The sequence below is a fragment of the Centruroides sculpturatus genome, unplaced genomic scaffold (assembly GCF_000671375.1).
Source record: "Centruroides sculpturatus isolate CEXI.00-Female unplaced genomic scaffold, Cexi_2.0 scaffold119, whole genome shotgun sequence".
NCBI classification, from domain to species: Eukaryota; Metazoa; Arthropoda; class Arachnida; order Scorpiones; family Buthidae; genus Centruroides; species Centruroides sculpturatus.
In genome coordinates, this window is record NW_019384338.1 from 205,403 (window position 1) to 223,669 (window position 18,267).

The 18,267-nt window shown below is 26.1% G+C and overlaps 1 protein-coding gene across 1 annotated transcript in view; it reads right to left on the reverse strand.

Moving 5' to 3' along the window:
* Positions 1–18,267, reverse strand: part of LOC111632676 (neuroligin-4, X-linked-like) — a 76,240-nt gene that overhangs the window by 835 nt on the left and 57,138 nt on the right. Inside the window, exons 6-7 of the mRNA XM_023377175.1 lie at positions 9,486–9,928; positions 205–1,019 (exon numbers count right to left, since the gene is read on the reverse strand). Coding sequence (XP_023232943.1) covers positions 828–1,019; positions 9,486–9,928 — 635 coding nt within the window. The 3' untranslated portion in view covers positions 205–827. The remainder of the gene's footprint in view (positions 1–204; positions 1,020–9,485; positions 9,929–18,267) is intronic.

The following is an 18,267-nucleotide window of genomic DNA, read 5'->3' on the forward strand; positions in this document are numbered from 1 at the left end:
AATACTAATATTTAAATCATAATAATTATTTATTTTTATTACAGTATTTGAATTAAGATTGTTATTCTAAAATTAATTTAAATCAATTTTATGATATTATAATTATAATAATAACAATGTAATCAATTTTAATTATATTAAATTAAAAGAATTATTTACTAATTGTAATTAATGGTTATTATTATTTATTTGTTTTTTTTTTACCTGAATCGATTTTTGCGGTTTATTTTCCGTAAAACTCGTCAGATGGCAGCACATATTCGAGTAGTTTAATGCATTCCAGCTTTTAAGAATTCGTGTTCCTCTGAAACTTATTCCTTTCTTTTTATTTGTATGAAACATGTATTTTCTTCCCCCTTTTTTTCTTTGAATATAAAAGTATTATATTATAGTAATGATTCTTCAAAGTTATATCTTAATGCATAGCATGCTTTGTGTGCAGAAATATTTTATGGTAACGTCCATCAAGTACACACGTACTGTAAACAAACACAAACAAAAATAATATACTAAATAAAATAAAATAATAAACACATTAATGGGAATTTTTATTTTATTAAAATGTTTCTAAACAAGAAATTTCACTTTTTTTTTCGGTTCAATTCTTTCCACGAATTACGGAAGACCCGGTAGATATTTCAAAAAAAAAAAAAAAAATCGGAATATACTGTATATATATATTTATAGAGTTTTGTGATTTCGTGTCACGTAATTTCATTAAAGCTGAGACAGTTAAAAAAAAAATTATACGTCGGTCGGAGTCTAATCACACTCCCAGTACATTGCCAATTTGTACAGTAGATTTGGGGCACACACACACAAAAAAATTACTTTGTATGTTGCATTGGAGGTAAATGCACTGTTGTGGGCACTTTACACATATCTGGGATTTGTTGCCTGTTGGAAAACATATTGTCACTCGGTTGAACAGTCCCTGCGGGTGATGGGGGTGGTGCCTTCAAGGGATATTGTTTGATGTGAAAGACAGATGTAGCTTCGTCTTTACTTATACACCTTACCTATAAAAAATAAAGTAATTAATAACTGTATGTATATAAGTTACGTATGTATATAAAAAAACACTGTAAATAACTATAATTATTTTTAATTTTTATCGATTTTTGTAAGTTGTAGAATGCTTCTAAATATATATAAACGATTCGGCATTGTTTCCGTTTCAGATGGTCACGATTTAATTGCTAATTACGTATGATTTATGCGAGAAAACTGATCGATAAAGATAGAAATGTTAAGGAACTGAATTATTATTCTAAATGACGGTTGAAGTTTGAAAAGTTATTTTATTCACTTCTGATTTTTACATTTAGTCGTTTGAAGAAAATTTTATTGGAACTTTTACTATTTTCTTACTGAAATTGCTTGGTGAGTGGTGAATAATTTTTTTTTTCTTTCCTTTAATGCATTTATATTTTTAGATATATTGCTATATTTTGTAGTTATTTTTAATCACTTTATTATTTAAAAAAAAATAATAATAATAATAAATGGTGTAATTATATCTTTCAGAAAAATTTAAAACACTTTTTAATGTATACTAATTTTATTCATTAATAAAAATATAATTACTTAACCGCTTATAGTAATTATGGCTGTAAATTTCGAGTAAATCTTCACATGTTAATTTTAGCTTATTACTAAACCTGAATTACCGAATTATTTAACTAACTTCAACTTACTACTAATCATCATTACACAATCTTTTGCTGAATGTCATCGTTTGGCTATTTAATAGTATATTAATAATCATTTATTTTAATGATAATCTAAAGATGCTTAACCGCACAATTTTAATAAGTTAAAATGAATAATAAATGATTCGGATGCAACCGAATCATTTTTCGCTGTTATTGTTGATGTTTTGTTGTATATTTGGAAATTTTTTCTTGAATTTGTAGACGGAAATTCGGAAATTTCAGAAAATGTCCCTGTTACCAAGATAAACAGTTAGAAATTTACTGTGACCTGTCTCACCTTAAACTGACAGCCTAGTAACAGGAATTTCTTAGTGCATTTTTCTGCAATAGCAGGAAAAAATCACTCCTATATCATATAACTCAGGAAAGTTTATAATCAATAAACCATAGCTTATCATTATTATTATATTAGTAAAATAATCATATAAACAGAATAATAAATCGTATATAAACAAATATACATTATAAAATTAATGTTCTAATTTATTATTTACCTACTTATATTGATGTAAAATTATCCTTATTAACATTATATTATTATTATTTTACATATTTTAATTTTAAAAAAATTTAAAAATACATATTATTTTTTTATTAATTATGTTTTTAGTATTAAATAAATAAACACTCGCTATTATTATTATTATTATTTATTCTTAGAATTTTATTATAAAGTAACAATAGAAAAGAATAAATAAACCTCTTCAAATAACAAAAAATCTATTGTTATTTGAAAACACCAGATAACAGAATGACTTCTGTTAAATGTATTTTTTCGTATAATTAAAATAAAATATATATTTGTGTGTATTATATTAATATTTCATTAAAATTTAATCGATATTTTAAAGCTTCGAGCATCATGATAAAGTTTTTTAATTAATAAATATTTATTAAAAAAAAACATAATATTTTATATAACTGATATTAAAATCAATAGTATACAAAGCTAATCTTGAAATTACAAGGCAGCTTACTGAGGGTAAATCATTCATTTTCTATATTTCTTTCGGTTAAAGAGAGAAAGCTATTTAGTGATTGATCGTACACAAAGTGATATTTTCTACACAAAAAAAATTAAGAAAAAAATATATATAATAGTAATGTATATTTACATGCTTTACACGACACTGTTTTTTTTTTTTTTTACTTTTAAATCACAACACTTACAGAGATTAATTTAGTTTTTACACACAAAAAAAACACGCATAAAAACCCCCTTCGATATAAGAAAGTTTCCTTGAAGGGAATATTTTTCAAATATTTATGTTTTTCTTGTTTTATGATCTAACTCTTAATTAGTACTACGTTGTTGAATAATATGCTTTCATTTAAATAAATTAATATATTTTAAGTATACAGGAGTATGATTTATTTAGTAAAAGAGAAGAGAGAGAGAGAGGGGGGGAGAAAAATCACTTTTTGCTTCTAGTAATGAAGAACACCGGATGAAAAAAAAAGAGAGAGAAAATACAATTTGTAATTTAAACTCCATTGCCCATTAATCCTTTCCTTGTTTTAAAAATAGAAAAGTTTATTATGAGAAAGTCCATTAGGAATTAGAAAAATTTCAAAAGAAAAAATAGAAATTTAAACATTAATCCGGAAAATATTATTTAAAAATATGTTTATATATATATATGTATATAATTTTTCTTTACTTATATAGAGCTTACTTTGTGTTAATTAAAACTGAAATCAGTTTAAATCTTTATAAATAATAATAATATAAATCATTTTTTATCATTATTTCTTTATTATATAAATAAAAAATAATTTTAAATTCCAATTCATTAAGCTTCATCCAAAGCTTTTTTTGGACTTTGGATGAAGCTTAATGAATTGGCATTTAAAATTATTTTTTATTTATATAAAAAATCGTTATTTCGTTATAAAAATCAATAATTTTACAATTTTCCACAAATTAAAAAAAATATATTAAAAAAAANCAATATTTATCAAAATATGAATATCACGCTTATCACTAACCATTACTTTACATAATGCCTGTAAAATCAATTAATTCTTTAAAATAAAACCGCAAATAATCTACAAAATTGTTTATTCATTAAATTTAATTTAATATTTAAATATGAATAATTATAAAACTTCCTCATATTTAAATATTGTAATGAGGTATGTAATTATAATGCTACTATAATATTAAATAATTGTATTTAATTAGAATAATTTTATAACTATTCTATATACTAATTTGTAAAATCAATTTTGTGTAAAGTTATCAGTATATTGCTTAATAATTAACAATAATACACAAATTTAAATTAGTTTACATATTCGTGGAGGTTAGAAGTGCAACACCTCTATGAAAGTTGGAGCGAATATCTTTGGATCCATCAATCTAAGACCAGTATTAAGAGTTTGGACCTTAACTCTTAACACTGTTGACCCAATTTAAGATACAAAAACGTACTACAACAATATGTTTTATAAATTTTAAATTACTGTATCAACAATATAAACTAACACACATACACAGAGAAAGAGAGAGAGAGAGCCCTTTTAGTGCCCACAGGGTGAAAAGAACAAAAAAAGAAAAGAGTCAATACAGTACAGGTACAGTGTGTGTGATGTGATACACGTGCAATACAGTACAGGTATAGTGTGATATACATGCTATATTTAGATAGCAGACAAATTATTAAAGTTTACAAAACGTCTTATATTCAATATGGTACTGTGTTTTATTATTTACTTTAAGTTATGAAAGTTGAGATAAATTACACAGACAAAATATGTGGGTATGGCCACTGACACTTGTGTCAGTAGAGTAACCAGGCCCCTTTATCCAAAATGAAAAAAAAATCAAGTAAACAAGCCTTACATAAAAAATATATTTCATTGTGTCAAATGCACTTATACACATGTATATACAATAAGTTTACTCTTCATCCACAGCTGTAGTGGTTACATCCATAAGGTATAGGATATCCGCATGGTATAGGTTTTCACATTCTACTTCTGGCACCCTTCTAATATCATAGTTACACTACTGGTCTGTGTGTATATTTATGATAACAAATGATAAAATATATACGTTTTATTAATTTATTTTATGTATTTATGACTTAATAAACATGTTTTTAAATTTCTTTACATTTTCTAGTTTACTCACGTCTACAAATTTTCCTCAGTAGGCCGGCGAAAAACTCAAAAAATTCCATTTAATTATTATTAATAGTAAATTCGCGAATAATCAAATCCGCAAGTTCGATTGTATACAGAATCTACATATTCTATAATTGTAAATTTACTAAAATTATAATTAATAATTCCCATAAATATGTAAATAATTATAATAAATTATTCCTATTGAGTTTAACATTCTACTACTTAATATAAGGTAAAAGTAAATTATTATAATGTAAAAATATATGATTTAACCGATTACTGAGTTATATATCTATATATATGTGCGGTATATATTATAAAGAAATACGTTTAAAGCAGATCGTTTTTAAAAATAGAAATTCTAACCTCGATTTGTAAAAATCCTGTTATCGCAACATCCAATATAAAGAATCGAAATTAAAGTACATAAAAGTCTATCTTTATGAGAATGGAACAAAATGTATTAGAATGGATCGAAATTTTTATCTTTTTCCATTGATGATAACAGTTGAACATAAATTTTCAAATGATAAAATCACTTTTCGAAAGAATAAAATGTTACAATCAAATAATATTGATTAAAGTTTGGAAGTATAAAATGAGATTTTGCGACCGTAAAAACGACCATTTATCTATTATATTTTAGACAGAAAAATTCTTACTGAGATCATTTACTAGATTTAATTCTAATATTTATGAAAATATTCTATCTTTTGATTATAACTCTTTCTCCCTTTTTTTCGGCTATAGTTTTCGGATGTATATATATTTAGCCTATATTGAATGAGACTCGGTAGAATGACTGAAAACTGGGCATTATGACAAATATGACGCCAGAATATCCAGAGAAGAGGAAACGTGTCCAATTAACAAGAACATCTTTTGCAGTTATGATGGCGATGACAACATTAACCTCAGTGGCGGATTTCAGCGTAAGTAAATTAACTTGATGCATCGCATGATTTATTGCAAGTAATAAAGCGTCTTCCTTTCTGACAACTCTTATCAAGCCAGCAACTACCTTAATGTAGGGTTGTAAAACTTATTAAAACAATATTCTCTTACAGTATCAAATTAACTTTTCTTAACTCGCTACCCCGTTATAACGCGCTCTTAACAAAGAAGATGTCGTTAATTTTTGAGCGCTTGAATATCTTAAAAGATTATTGGTTAGTTTAAAATTTGAATTGACTAATCAACGCTAAACATTTTTTTAACGGTTAAATTAAATATCTTAAAGCTTATTGGTTAATTTTAAATTTGAATTAACTAATCAACACGAAAGATTGTATACAAGAAAGAAGTTTTTATTTACATTAAAAAAACAAATATTAAAAAAATATATATATTACTTTAGTGGATTTNTTTAAATTTCAATTATTAAAAATAAACACGTCTCACCATCTATCGACGAAGAATGGTACTAATGTTAACCTTGTATTATTATTATTATTATTATTATTTTCATAAAATATTTTCGAATTTAATCGCAATAACGAAAATATTTAACTTTTAAATAGTTTATTATCGTGCTAAACTGTTGTTGTTAACCAAAATTCTATCCTGAATTTTCTTTATTAAACAAGCATAACATTCAACGTGACTAACCAAGAGTAAATTTAATAGTTTCATTAATTACTTCGCAGCACTTTAACATAAACATGTAGATAATAAGTATGAATAATTATGTCTTCTAAAAATTTCCTCAAGAAAATATTTAATAGCTTAATATCAAGCGTATTAAAAGATTTCTATAGTGTAAGAGGAGTTGAGAGACACTTTAAAATGAAAAAAAAAATCATAAAAGTATTCACTATAAATCTTAATTTTATATAAAAACATTATTTAAAACGCGTTTGTGTTTTCAACTCGGCATAAATTGTTTTTTATATCTACTAATGGTATTTTAACATTTTATTACATTCTCTTCAACATCAACCATTCCATTCATTAAATCAAATATCACTTTACATCAAAACAGAAGGGAAGAAGCGGAAAAAACCGATAAAACTTTCAAATTAAATACTTAAATATTATAATTAAAAATCGATATTTTTTAAAAAATATATATATATTTAAAAAAATCAATTTTATAAGTAATTTAACAGCAATTTAATTTTAAAAAATGCTATTCTTTCGCATGAATTTTCTTATATAAAATTAAGCATTAACATCATTATAATATCTNTCCAATTGAAAAGTTTCATTTAAATAAATAAAATATTTTTGAATTTATAATAGTAAAAGAATTTAAAAATTAACTAAATGGGATAAAACTTTGTTTAAATATAAAAATTTAATTTCTGTTAAAATTTATCAAATTGGACGAAATTCAAAATTCAAGTTATATTCTAGAAAAGTTTCTTTACTTCTATACTCGGGTGTTTTTCCAATAATTAACTTAGCTGTAGTCATATGGGAACTGGAAAGGATTGAAAGTAAGAAGGAGAAAAAGAAGAAGAAAAATCTTAAAAAAAAAGAAAAAAGAAAAATTCGGTTTCGATTTTCCTAAGATTGTTTCTAAGGTTTTAAAATCTGAAAACATGTTGAAAACTTATAGATAAAAAGAAATGTCTACACGTGTACTGTGAATATTCTTCGAAGATTATGATTCTTTTTTGTTATTAAATCGTATCGACAAGCCGAAAAATACACAAAAAATAATCAAGTAATATTATCACACTTTTATGATCTGATATACAGTATGATATTTCAGACCAATCTCTTTCGATTTTTGAAACTGTAAGAGACATATTCACTTCAATCTCGTTCGGGAATGAAAAATAAAAAATAAAAAAAGGAAGAAGAAGAAGAAGAATAAAAAAAAGATTTTCTTGTAAAGAAATGTGTAACAAGTGTGAAGATTTCGCAATATTGCCAGTTCGGATGAAGTACCAATTCAGTTTTATATATTTGAAAAATTTTCTTCTGAATGCTCAAAATATCAGTTGCCATGAAAACAGCAATACTACCTTTTGTAATACTCAAAATAAAAGATTCCATTTTTATGTATTTTTATAGGGATTGAAAATAGGAGATGTTATAATCAATTTCGAAAATTGAATTTTGTTTTCTTTTTTAATTTAAAAATATAAGTTCTTGTGAACAGCAGTTTGGGCCCCCCTTNAATTAATATTAAAATTTCAAAAATTTATTTTAACGTATGTATAGATAAATATAATATTTAAATTCAAACTATCTAATAAAGAGTTGCATTATATTAAGATGATATCTTATTGGGGAATTTGAATTTGAACGAACCAATAGCAATCAAGTATTCGTTATAAACAAAAGAACATGCTACAGCTCTTTGTTTTACCTGAAATTTTTTCTGTTCTTTCTTTTTTTTTCTTTTTTACTGAGTAACAAACCTCATTTTTTATTTACAACTTTAGCTTTTCTAATAAACGAGTTCATTTGTAACGTCAATGTTGTACTTAAAGTTTAAGTCGGTAGTCACTTGAAGGATTTTCAAGCCTATTTAAAACAAATTTCCCATATCAAGTTGGAAACTCTTCACAACAGAGAATATGCGTTGAAGCAATTACAGTACCGCTATCAACAGCTTCATCAATCAAAAAGACAAATGATGTGACCAGAGAAATAAGTGATGCGGGGCAAACATCCAAGACACAAGATGTCTGCTACTTTGACAGAATGAATGATAAAACTTTCAAAATACAAGACATTACAGTATTTAGGGGAAATTTAAAAATGTCGTATATGATCCATGCCATATTGGAAATATCTATTTTTGTTTTTAATTATATCTCTCCCAAACGCAATTTTTACATGAAATATTATTCGAGGTAGTAAATCATTCTATCTGGAAGGCAAATTACGTCTCTGCTTTTTTTTAATGCAGATTATATTTCTTTAGAAACATTTATAAATATAAAACTCGTTATAAGAACTAGCGACAAACCAGATCTATTTAATTATGTTAAAATTTGCTAAAGGCTATTATTTTCTTTTGTTTAATGTAAGAAAATCATGACGAGAATTAAAGAAAGAAAAGGTAAATCTACTTAAACATTAAAACAATCAATGAGCGATTGTTTCAGTAAAGTTTTAAAAAGTTTATTTACAAAAATGTTCCTTGATGTTTAATGTTAACATAAAATATATTTCAGGTTTTAATATTTTAACAAACTTAAATTATTAAATTCCTGCAATTTATTCGACTAAAAGATGTATTTATATTTTAAAATACAAACAATTCTTGTTGTAGAATAGGAAAAATTGTTTTATTTACTCATCGATTTGGAAGTTTAAATATTCTAGAGACTTGACCCCGTTTTAAAACAATTTTTAGCAATAAATACTTAGCGAAGTATTTGAAAGTCGTTATTCTGCTTTCGAACAGAAATCATTAAACATTTTCGGAATTTTGAAAGATGTTAGCATAAGAAGATTAGTTCGTGTTTGAAGTGTGTTTGACACGCATAATAGCCTTAAAAGGGGAATATTGAATTACTTGGTAGAAATCGAAACCCGTTAACATTGCTGAACATCCTATTGATTTCCATTTACTTTGTCCTTCACACAATTGTATTATTATCGAATGTCTAAATTCTTGAAATACACGTCGTTTATTATTTTTAAGTATATTATCAAAATAAATAAGAATTCTCTTACCATACAGTTACGTTTCTTCAAGGAAGACTTCTTATCCCTTTGGTAGTAGATTCCAGAAAAGATGAGAACATTCAGAATAAGTAAAGAACAACCGACTGCAATTGTGACACTCAGTGCTGTCGAATAACCACTAGAAGGTAATGCCATCGGCACTGAAGTGTTGGTCAGTTCTTCCATTTTTATAGTGGTATCAGAAATTTCAGGAAGTTGAGTGAAATTTAAACCAATAGTAGAAGTTTCTAGAGTAGAATCAGTCAAACTAGACCCTGTAGAAGTAGTAGTCTCAGTTATGATTGTAGACGAATCCACGACTTCTGTCTCCGCCAAATGATGATGATGTGGAGGAACTGAACCTTCTCCAGGACGATGAAGACCGGGAATAAGATGCAGCCAAAATGAAAGTCGATGAGCGTGATAATGATCTCGAATCTTTAGTTTCATACCTGAAAATCAGATTTGTAGTTTATTATGGGATTTCCAGTTAGGAAAATTAATCTTTTATTTTATCGATTATAAACAAATAAGTCTTTAAGTTCGTACGAATAGGTAAATTTGAGAGTAAATTCGATTAATAGCTAGACAAATTTAATTAATTTTCTAATTAATTCGTCACTATGTCAATTCTGTAAATCTAATTCTATATGGTACAATATAAACGGTCAGATTTGCATTTGTCGAAATTCCATAAAATGAATTTTCATCGTTTCGCCATCAGATACGATCCGAGAAATTTTATTTCATTTCTTCCAAATTTAAATGTCGTTTATTTTATTTCAATTTGATCAATTTTACAGATACATTTAACTATTCAACTCCTGTATTTAACTTTTGCAGCTTGTGACATAAATTTTCCTGCTAACTTAACTGAGAGTAATAAGTGTAAAATATATATATAAAACTTTCGGTAAATATTCATGAAATTATTAGATTTATACGCCATTTTCTTAAACATAATAAAATTAAATTGAAACAGGCAAAAGAGAAACATTAAAAGAAGAAAATACGAAACAAAAGTTTAATTCAAATTCGAAAATCTAAACTATTTTTAACGATCTTTTCTTCGTTTTTAAATTCTTGCCTTACACACTTTAGTATTTACGGTCATCATTTAATATAAATCATACTTTTGAGTCATTTAAGAACTTTAACTGTTAGAAATATAATAGAAATGTTGGTTTGGCACATTAATCAGTTGCAAACATCCCATTTAGCTGCATAATTATGCGATAATTTTCAACTCAGATGAACAACGAATCTACATTCAAGCTTATTGACCAATATTTCTTTTGAAACTTGTCCTTTATGGAAGTATTTGGTGGAGATAGGAAACTACAACTGGGCTGTCTTACCAACTTACCATTCATCTTACTCGTCGTTCGTCTATAGTGATTGGTATAGCCATCAAGAGAGCTATTTACTACCTTTATCAATGGTTTTACCTCCATTATACATTTCAAAGTTAAATTAACAATTTAAATTTAAATTTTGCGGAGTACATCCGGCCATTTTGGGAAATTTCTTTTTCTTAAAACAATGAAATGATAATTATTTTCATACAATTTACCTTTAAACATCAATTAAATTTCTTTAAAAAAATGTTTAAAAAATTAAAATCTAATCTTNAAAAATGTTCTAAAAAAATAAATAAATAAAAAGCATTTATCTTTGGAGTTTTGAATCAAATTCGAAAGATCTCATATTTCAAAATATATGGACAAGTTCAAGTTGGATTTTTACAAAGTTTTCTTATCCTACAAGTGAAATTCTCCTCTAACATTTTCAACCCCTCTGGATCATTCTGCATCATACTTTATTGTGTTGTAAATCTAGCACTATAAAAAAAGAGGTATCACATCCGACTGATACCGTTTAGAGGACTAGAATCTAAAATATTATTCTAGGAAAGGAGAGGATAAGTATATATACATGTGCATATCCTAATAAGCGAGCTTTAATGAATATAAGTGTGTCGATTTTCACGCATTAAAATGATATCGGCAACGAGTGATATAGTTACAATAATTCCATCACTCGTGTTACATCGGATATAAATTTTCAATTAAATTTAAAAATGAAATTATTAAGTTTTACAGATAAAAAAAAAATAAGTTTTTGTAAGTAAAGTTTACTCTTTATAACCGTGTATAATCCGTAGCAGGATGTAATGTCCCATTCAATATAATCATCTCGTAAGAAACCTTGGATGTTATAATGGTGCTTTCTGAGAGATTTTACGGATCATTTGCCAGTTTGGTTTTCAACAGCTTTTCACGGTTCTCTTAGATCAGAAACGTCAGCTGGATAAATCAAAAGTTAGGAACAAGCAAAGAATGTGTTGTAATTTCTGTTCGTTCCTGAAGGATTACGTGTATCTTTATTCACTGGTTTAACTGTAAATCCTTGCACAACTCTAAAATCCTTCTTCAGAAAACTATCTTTATATAATATATTCTAGCATCTCTATTTCAGATTTTCTTAACTGCTACTTTATTCTTGAATTGTTATCGATTCCCTTCTCTTTAATTGAATTTTAGGTGTACTCTGATGAACTTCTTTTTTCTGTATTTTTATAAAAGAGATAATTGAATTATCGCTTATCTCTACGGTGCCTTAGTGGACACATTGTCCTTTACCTTCTTTAACATTCTACAGACTTTTGGGCACACTATCTAAAAATTTTCGCAAAAGTTTGCTTTCAAGCTATGAAAATTACACAAAAATTGCTTTTTTTAATCCCTAGACAATTTTAATCTATGGCAAATATTCACTTAATAAAAACTGAATTTACAACTACATTATAATACATACAATTATCTTATATTTACATAAAGGTGAAAAACATTCTTCACTTCTCTTGTATACACAGAACTAAAGAACATTACAAATCGAAGAAATCCAATTTATTTTCATAATGATATTCATTAAGAAAAATTCTATTAACTGACACGAGATAGATTGTTAGGAAATAACTTAGCCAGATTATATATTAAAAATAATAAACGAGAATTAATTTTTCTATTTTTGAAAAATCGATCATAAACAATTGTCGAAGAGTATCATTCTCAAACATTTCTAACAATCGAATAAGTGGCCATTTTATAAATAATAAAGTCGAGTATGTAAACAAAAGAAAAGATACAAACAAAACTAATTTAATTTGTTAAAGCAAATAAGATCTATAGCATTTGTTTTCAATAGACTTTTATCTAATTGATGTGATAAATTTAAAAGAATCAAAAGAACTCGTGTTTAATCTTAAATTTTCGGTAGAATTAAAGCGGATGTAATAAAAGCTAACTTCTTTGGTAAATGTACTAGACATCTCCTAACAGCATCTATCATTTCTACAGTTTAATAATGGTTCAGGAGTGTCAGTATTCGCCCAATAAGTTGATTACGGGTGAGAATCCATTGACTACTCTTCATCCTAACTGTCTAGTTTACCTTCAAACAATTCAAATACAATGAGGTGATTCTAATGACCAGTCGCTTTGGTCATGAGAAATAGTTGTAATAAATTTTTATACAAACAAACTGTACTTAAACAAACGGTTTAGGTTGCGCTAGAGAGTGTTTTAGATCGATATATTTATTAGAAAATTAAAGATTTGTTCGTGTGGACATCACAAGAATGGTAAAGATGGCAAATCCACAAACAGTAAATTTATTAATCTTTATCACGTTAATGCAATGTTATCGAATTATATAATCATTTGTTTATTATTTATTTATTTTTAACCTTTTAATTTACTAAAGTATATTTTGATTAATATGTAGAAAATTAAAACGTTTCTGCTTAATCAACTACACTGAGGTTCGTTTATTTGAATACGATAAACATTAATAATTTAAATCGCTCGGATTTACACGAAATTATTCAAATATTTCTGTAGATACAACGGAATTATACATTTCAAAAAGATTAGCAAATAATAAAATAGAAGCCTTTAAACTTACTAAAATTGCTGATTATATTCTTCCTGTTTATATTGCTAATGCAAAACCGGATATCTTAACCTATATTTTCGCATATCTACTGGGTCTATTATATAATTTTCTATATTGTAAAACCGAAAAACATTTCGAAATTTGCATGTTTAAAAACATAAGAAAAAAGGGAGGTTTTTTTTACAAAGATATGTTTTTTCCCCTACTTTTTCCAAACCATAATAATCTGTAAGAGCTGAACATACGAATAAAAAACCATAAACAGAAGAGAATATTCTGGAGTTACTTTCAAAAAAATTCCTCCATTAACGACAATCCTTAATGTGTTTTGGGTTCCATTTTAAGTCTATTATTTATTTTTCCTTCGAAATCTATAAAGTAAAAATAATCTTTTTTTTTCTTTTCATATGAAGACATTAAACACATCGATGCAGACCTCTTTATATATCTAACGCCTTTACATACGTTTATTAAGGATTAAGAGAGACAATTTAGAATAAAAAAATTATTTTAAATTATCATTTTCCTCCTACTATTTAAATTCATAAGAAAAAAAGATTGTATTTAGCAATAAACTAGTTATTGTTGTAAGATAACAGATTAAAATTTAATTCGTGAATTCTTTGACGAGTCTCTAACGTTTAATTCTTCCAATATTTAATAGGTTATTCAACACTATTAGCTATAAATGTAACAAACCATTATTCTATTTTGATAGCTTAGCAATTAAACGGTAACAATATCGTCTTTAAAGCTCAAATTAGCCATTTATTTGACACTTTTCCTATTTAACACTTGATTAAGGAATATTCTCTTGACTGTTTATAAATAATTTCAATAAAATTCTTCGATTTTATTCCCTTAATAGTTAATAAATCGCTTAAATCACAATACCAAATTAAAAGAAATGGTCATATATTGCCCTTAAAGGTTAATGTAGGATATGGCTCATAATTTCTAATCCTTTGTAGAAATTATCATTAGCAACTCCAATTATATATACATATAAGGCCTATGTATATATATAAACTGTATGCATATATATATATATATAGTCGCATCATTAGTACTAAGTACATTAATGATATTATAGCATTATTAAAATGGTTAATGCACCGGTACCGCTTACAACTTAGTTGTTAATTTGTAATATCTCTATCAACAATTGGTAATGTTGGTGCTGGGAATTTAACTTCATCATAAAAATTATTAATGTAAGATTGGAATAGTAGGCTATTTACTTGCTAACTGTATTTATTATATATAAAACACTGGCTAATTATAGTACAGTACGTCTGACAATAAAATACGTAGTGATATCATAAAACAATATTGAATTGTTGTATTCATTTATAATGGATTTTTCTTTATGCATTTATCGCAGATATTCTCATTTGAAACGTGAAACTTCCGGTATTTTATTTAAGTGTAAGCGCTAGAAACATCTTCATTTCTGTCCTTTTACACTATTGATATGATTTTCATTCCTTTTTATTTTATAAATATGCTCTATTTTATTGTATTATCTAAATTTAGTATGATAATTTTTTTATAATTTAATATAAAAATAATTTATGGTACATAGATTTAAATTGTTTTTCAATTTTTTATTTGATAACTGTGAGAGTTAAGTTACAGCATATCGATCGTTGCGACGAATTTGCAATTAAAGATAAATATTTGTTATAATCGTCAGAAATTTTGCATAAAATAAAATTTTAAACCGTGATTATTTTTATGTAAGTTTATAATAAATTCCACTATAATTTAATCAGAATAAAAAACGCCTTTAGGTGAAAATTGTGGAACGTTCTAGAGTAAGCACACTTATCCAGAGTGCATTTCATTCTTTCTCTGCAATATTATGTCTCCTTCACAAAACATTAAGATAGAAGCTAAAAGCATTTCCTTTTATCATCAATTTGTCTTGAGCCACAGATCGAATTTTGTTCTTGTCAAGTAAAACGTGTCTTCGTAAGGTAACACCTCTATCATTATCTTGAGAGTGTAGCTGCTTTCCTTATTAAAGAAACTATTTGACAAGGTTTTTATGGCTGGTTTCACTTTCGTAATTATGTTATCATTATCCGTATTTGGATTTTAGTAATTAATTATCCCACATTTGCGTAAGAATGATCTTATCTCTTACCGTCTCTCTTCGAAAAGATTTAATGTCCGTGTTGTTTTTCGCGATATACAAAGTATTATCTAGCTTTAATCAAGAGATATACTTCAACTCTGCTGTTAAATTTTCATCAAGTTTGCTTCGATGACTCCTATCTATTTTCAAAACTCGTTTTATCTCTAATTTTATTCTTTATAAGTGTCGTTAAATTCGCTTGGGAAAACATTGATTTATATTTTCTAACTTTTGTATATCAAACAAAAATTTATTACGTGATACAATTGAATCCGCAAAATTTTATTTTATAGATAAAGACTTGTTTTATATTCTCAACCTCGTTTCTTTTCAAATATTTTTCTTTGGTTTTTTTTACTTTTTTCTTCTTTTTTGTTTCTGCTTTCTAAGTATGTCAAATGCACTGACAAATATTATCTTGATGGTTACTTCTACTCTCAGTATATCACATATTCCTATTGCCAATATGACATGAATAGGTTCAACGAGAAAGCAAGAAATAAGAAAAAAAATACTACCAAAATATTAATGTCTAATGTCAATATTTATCAAAATATGAATATCACGCTTATCACTAACCATTACTTTACATAATGCCTGTAAAATCAATTAATTCTTTAAAATAAAACCGCAAATAATCTACAAAATTGTTTATTCATTAAATTTAATTTAATATTTAAATATGAATAATTATAAAACTTCCTCATATTTAAATATTGTAATGAGGTATGTAATTATAATGCTACTATAATATTAAATAATTGTATTTAATTAGAATAATTTTATAACTATTCTATATACTAATTTGTAAAATCAATTTTGTGTAAAGTTATCAGTATATTGCTTAATAATTAACAATAATACACAAATTTAAATTAGTTTACATATTCGTGGAGGTTAGAAGTGCAACACCTCTATGAAAGTTGGAGCGAATATCTTTGGATCCATCAATCTAAGACCAGTATTAAGAGTTTGGACCTTAACTCTTAACACTGTTGACCCAATTTAAGATACAAAAACGTACTACAACAATATGTTTTATAAATTTTAAATTACTGTATCAACAATATAAACTAACACACATACACAGAGAAAGAGAGAGAGAGAGCCCTTTTAGTGCCCACAGGGTGAAAAGAACAAAAAAAGAAAAGAGTCAATACAGTACAGGTACAGTGTGTGTGATGTGATACACGTGCAATACAGTACAGGTATAGTGTGATATACATGCTATATTTAGATAGCAGACAAATTATTAAAGTTTACAAAACGTCTTATATTCAATATGGTACTGTGTTTTATTATTTACTTTAAGTTATGAAAGTTGAGATAAATTACACAGACAAAATATGTGGGTATGGCCACTGACACTTGTGTCAGTAGAGTAACCAGGCCCCTTTATCCAAAATGAAAAAAAAATCAAGTAAACAAGCCTTACATAAAAAATATATTTCATTGTGTCAAATGCACTTATACACATGTATATACAATAAGTTTACTCTTCATCCACAGCTGTAGTGGTTACATCCATAAGGTATAGGATATCCACATGGTATAGGTTTTCACATTCTACTTCTGGCACCCTTCTAATATCATAGTTACACTACTGGTCTGTGTGTATATTTATGATAACAAATGATAAAATATATACGTTTTATTAATTTATTTTATGTATTTATGACTTAATAAACATGTTTTTAAATTTCTTTACATTTTATAGTTTACTCACGTCTACAAATTTTCCTCAGTAGGCCGGCGAAAAACTCAAAAAATTCCATTTAACTATTATTAATAGTAAATTCGCGAATAATCAAATCCGCAAGTTCGATTGTATACAGAATCTNAAATCAGTGTAATGTATTTAATATGTAAGCTTACTTAACTTTTTCGAAACAAATATGCTGTTGTGACGAGATGCGTTATAAGTTAATATAATCAAAGGAAGTTTCTAAAAATTGCTATTGAAAAGTAATTCAACAAAGATGTAGATTATCTTCGTACATTAATTTGATTCTTTGCTAAAGAGTTGGGTACAAAAGACAATTTCGCTAATTAAACTTTCAGGATATATCTGAATATAACCAGTTCACTGCTTTTACTTCGGATATAATTTGAAATAAGATAATCTAATTTAATAAACATATTATTGATTTCATTGTCAATAATCTAATATACTGCCGTATTTAATTCACAAGATATTCAAATAAGAAAATTAATATGTGAGAAATGTTATCATTGACATTTTAAAGATGTATTACTTACATTTTTGAAAACGTTATATTCTCATTTCATAATATAATTTAAATAAATAAATCGAATTTAATAGATTTTCTTAAAATAATTAATTAACTTCCACGAATTTAATATCGTTTGAAAATTAGAATTTTATTATTATTTTATCATATAACTTAATCTCTTTTCGAATATTATCATCTCATTGACAACATAATGATCAATGTCGGCGAGATACTAACATATCTATAAATAGAATAATCAATCGAAGTTTTCCAATCGAATATAGTTGTAACAATAATAACATAATAGAAACTAAATCGAGCTGTAAAAATTGCTTCAATTCGGCTAATTTTATAAAATAAAAATAACCTTAATTAATCATTTAACTGTATTTAATATCAATATTTAACCTAGGGCAAATTAATTCAACAGAACGTCAGCGCATCACCTGATCAAACTCAG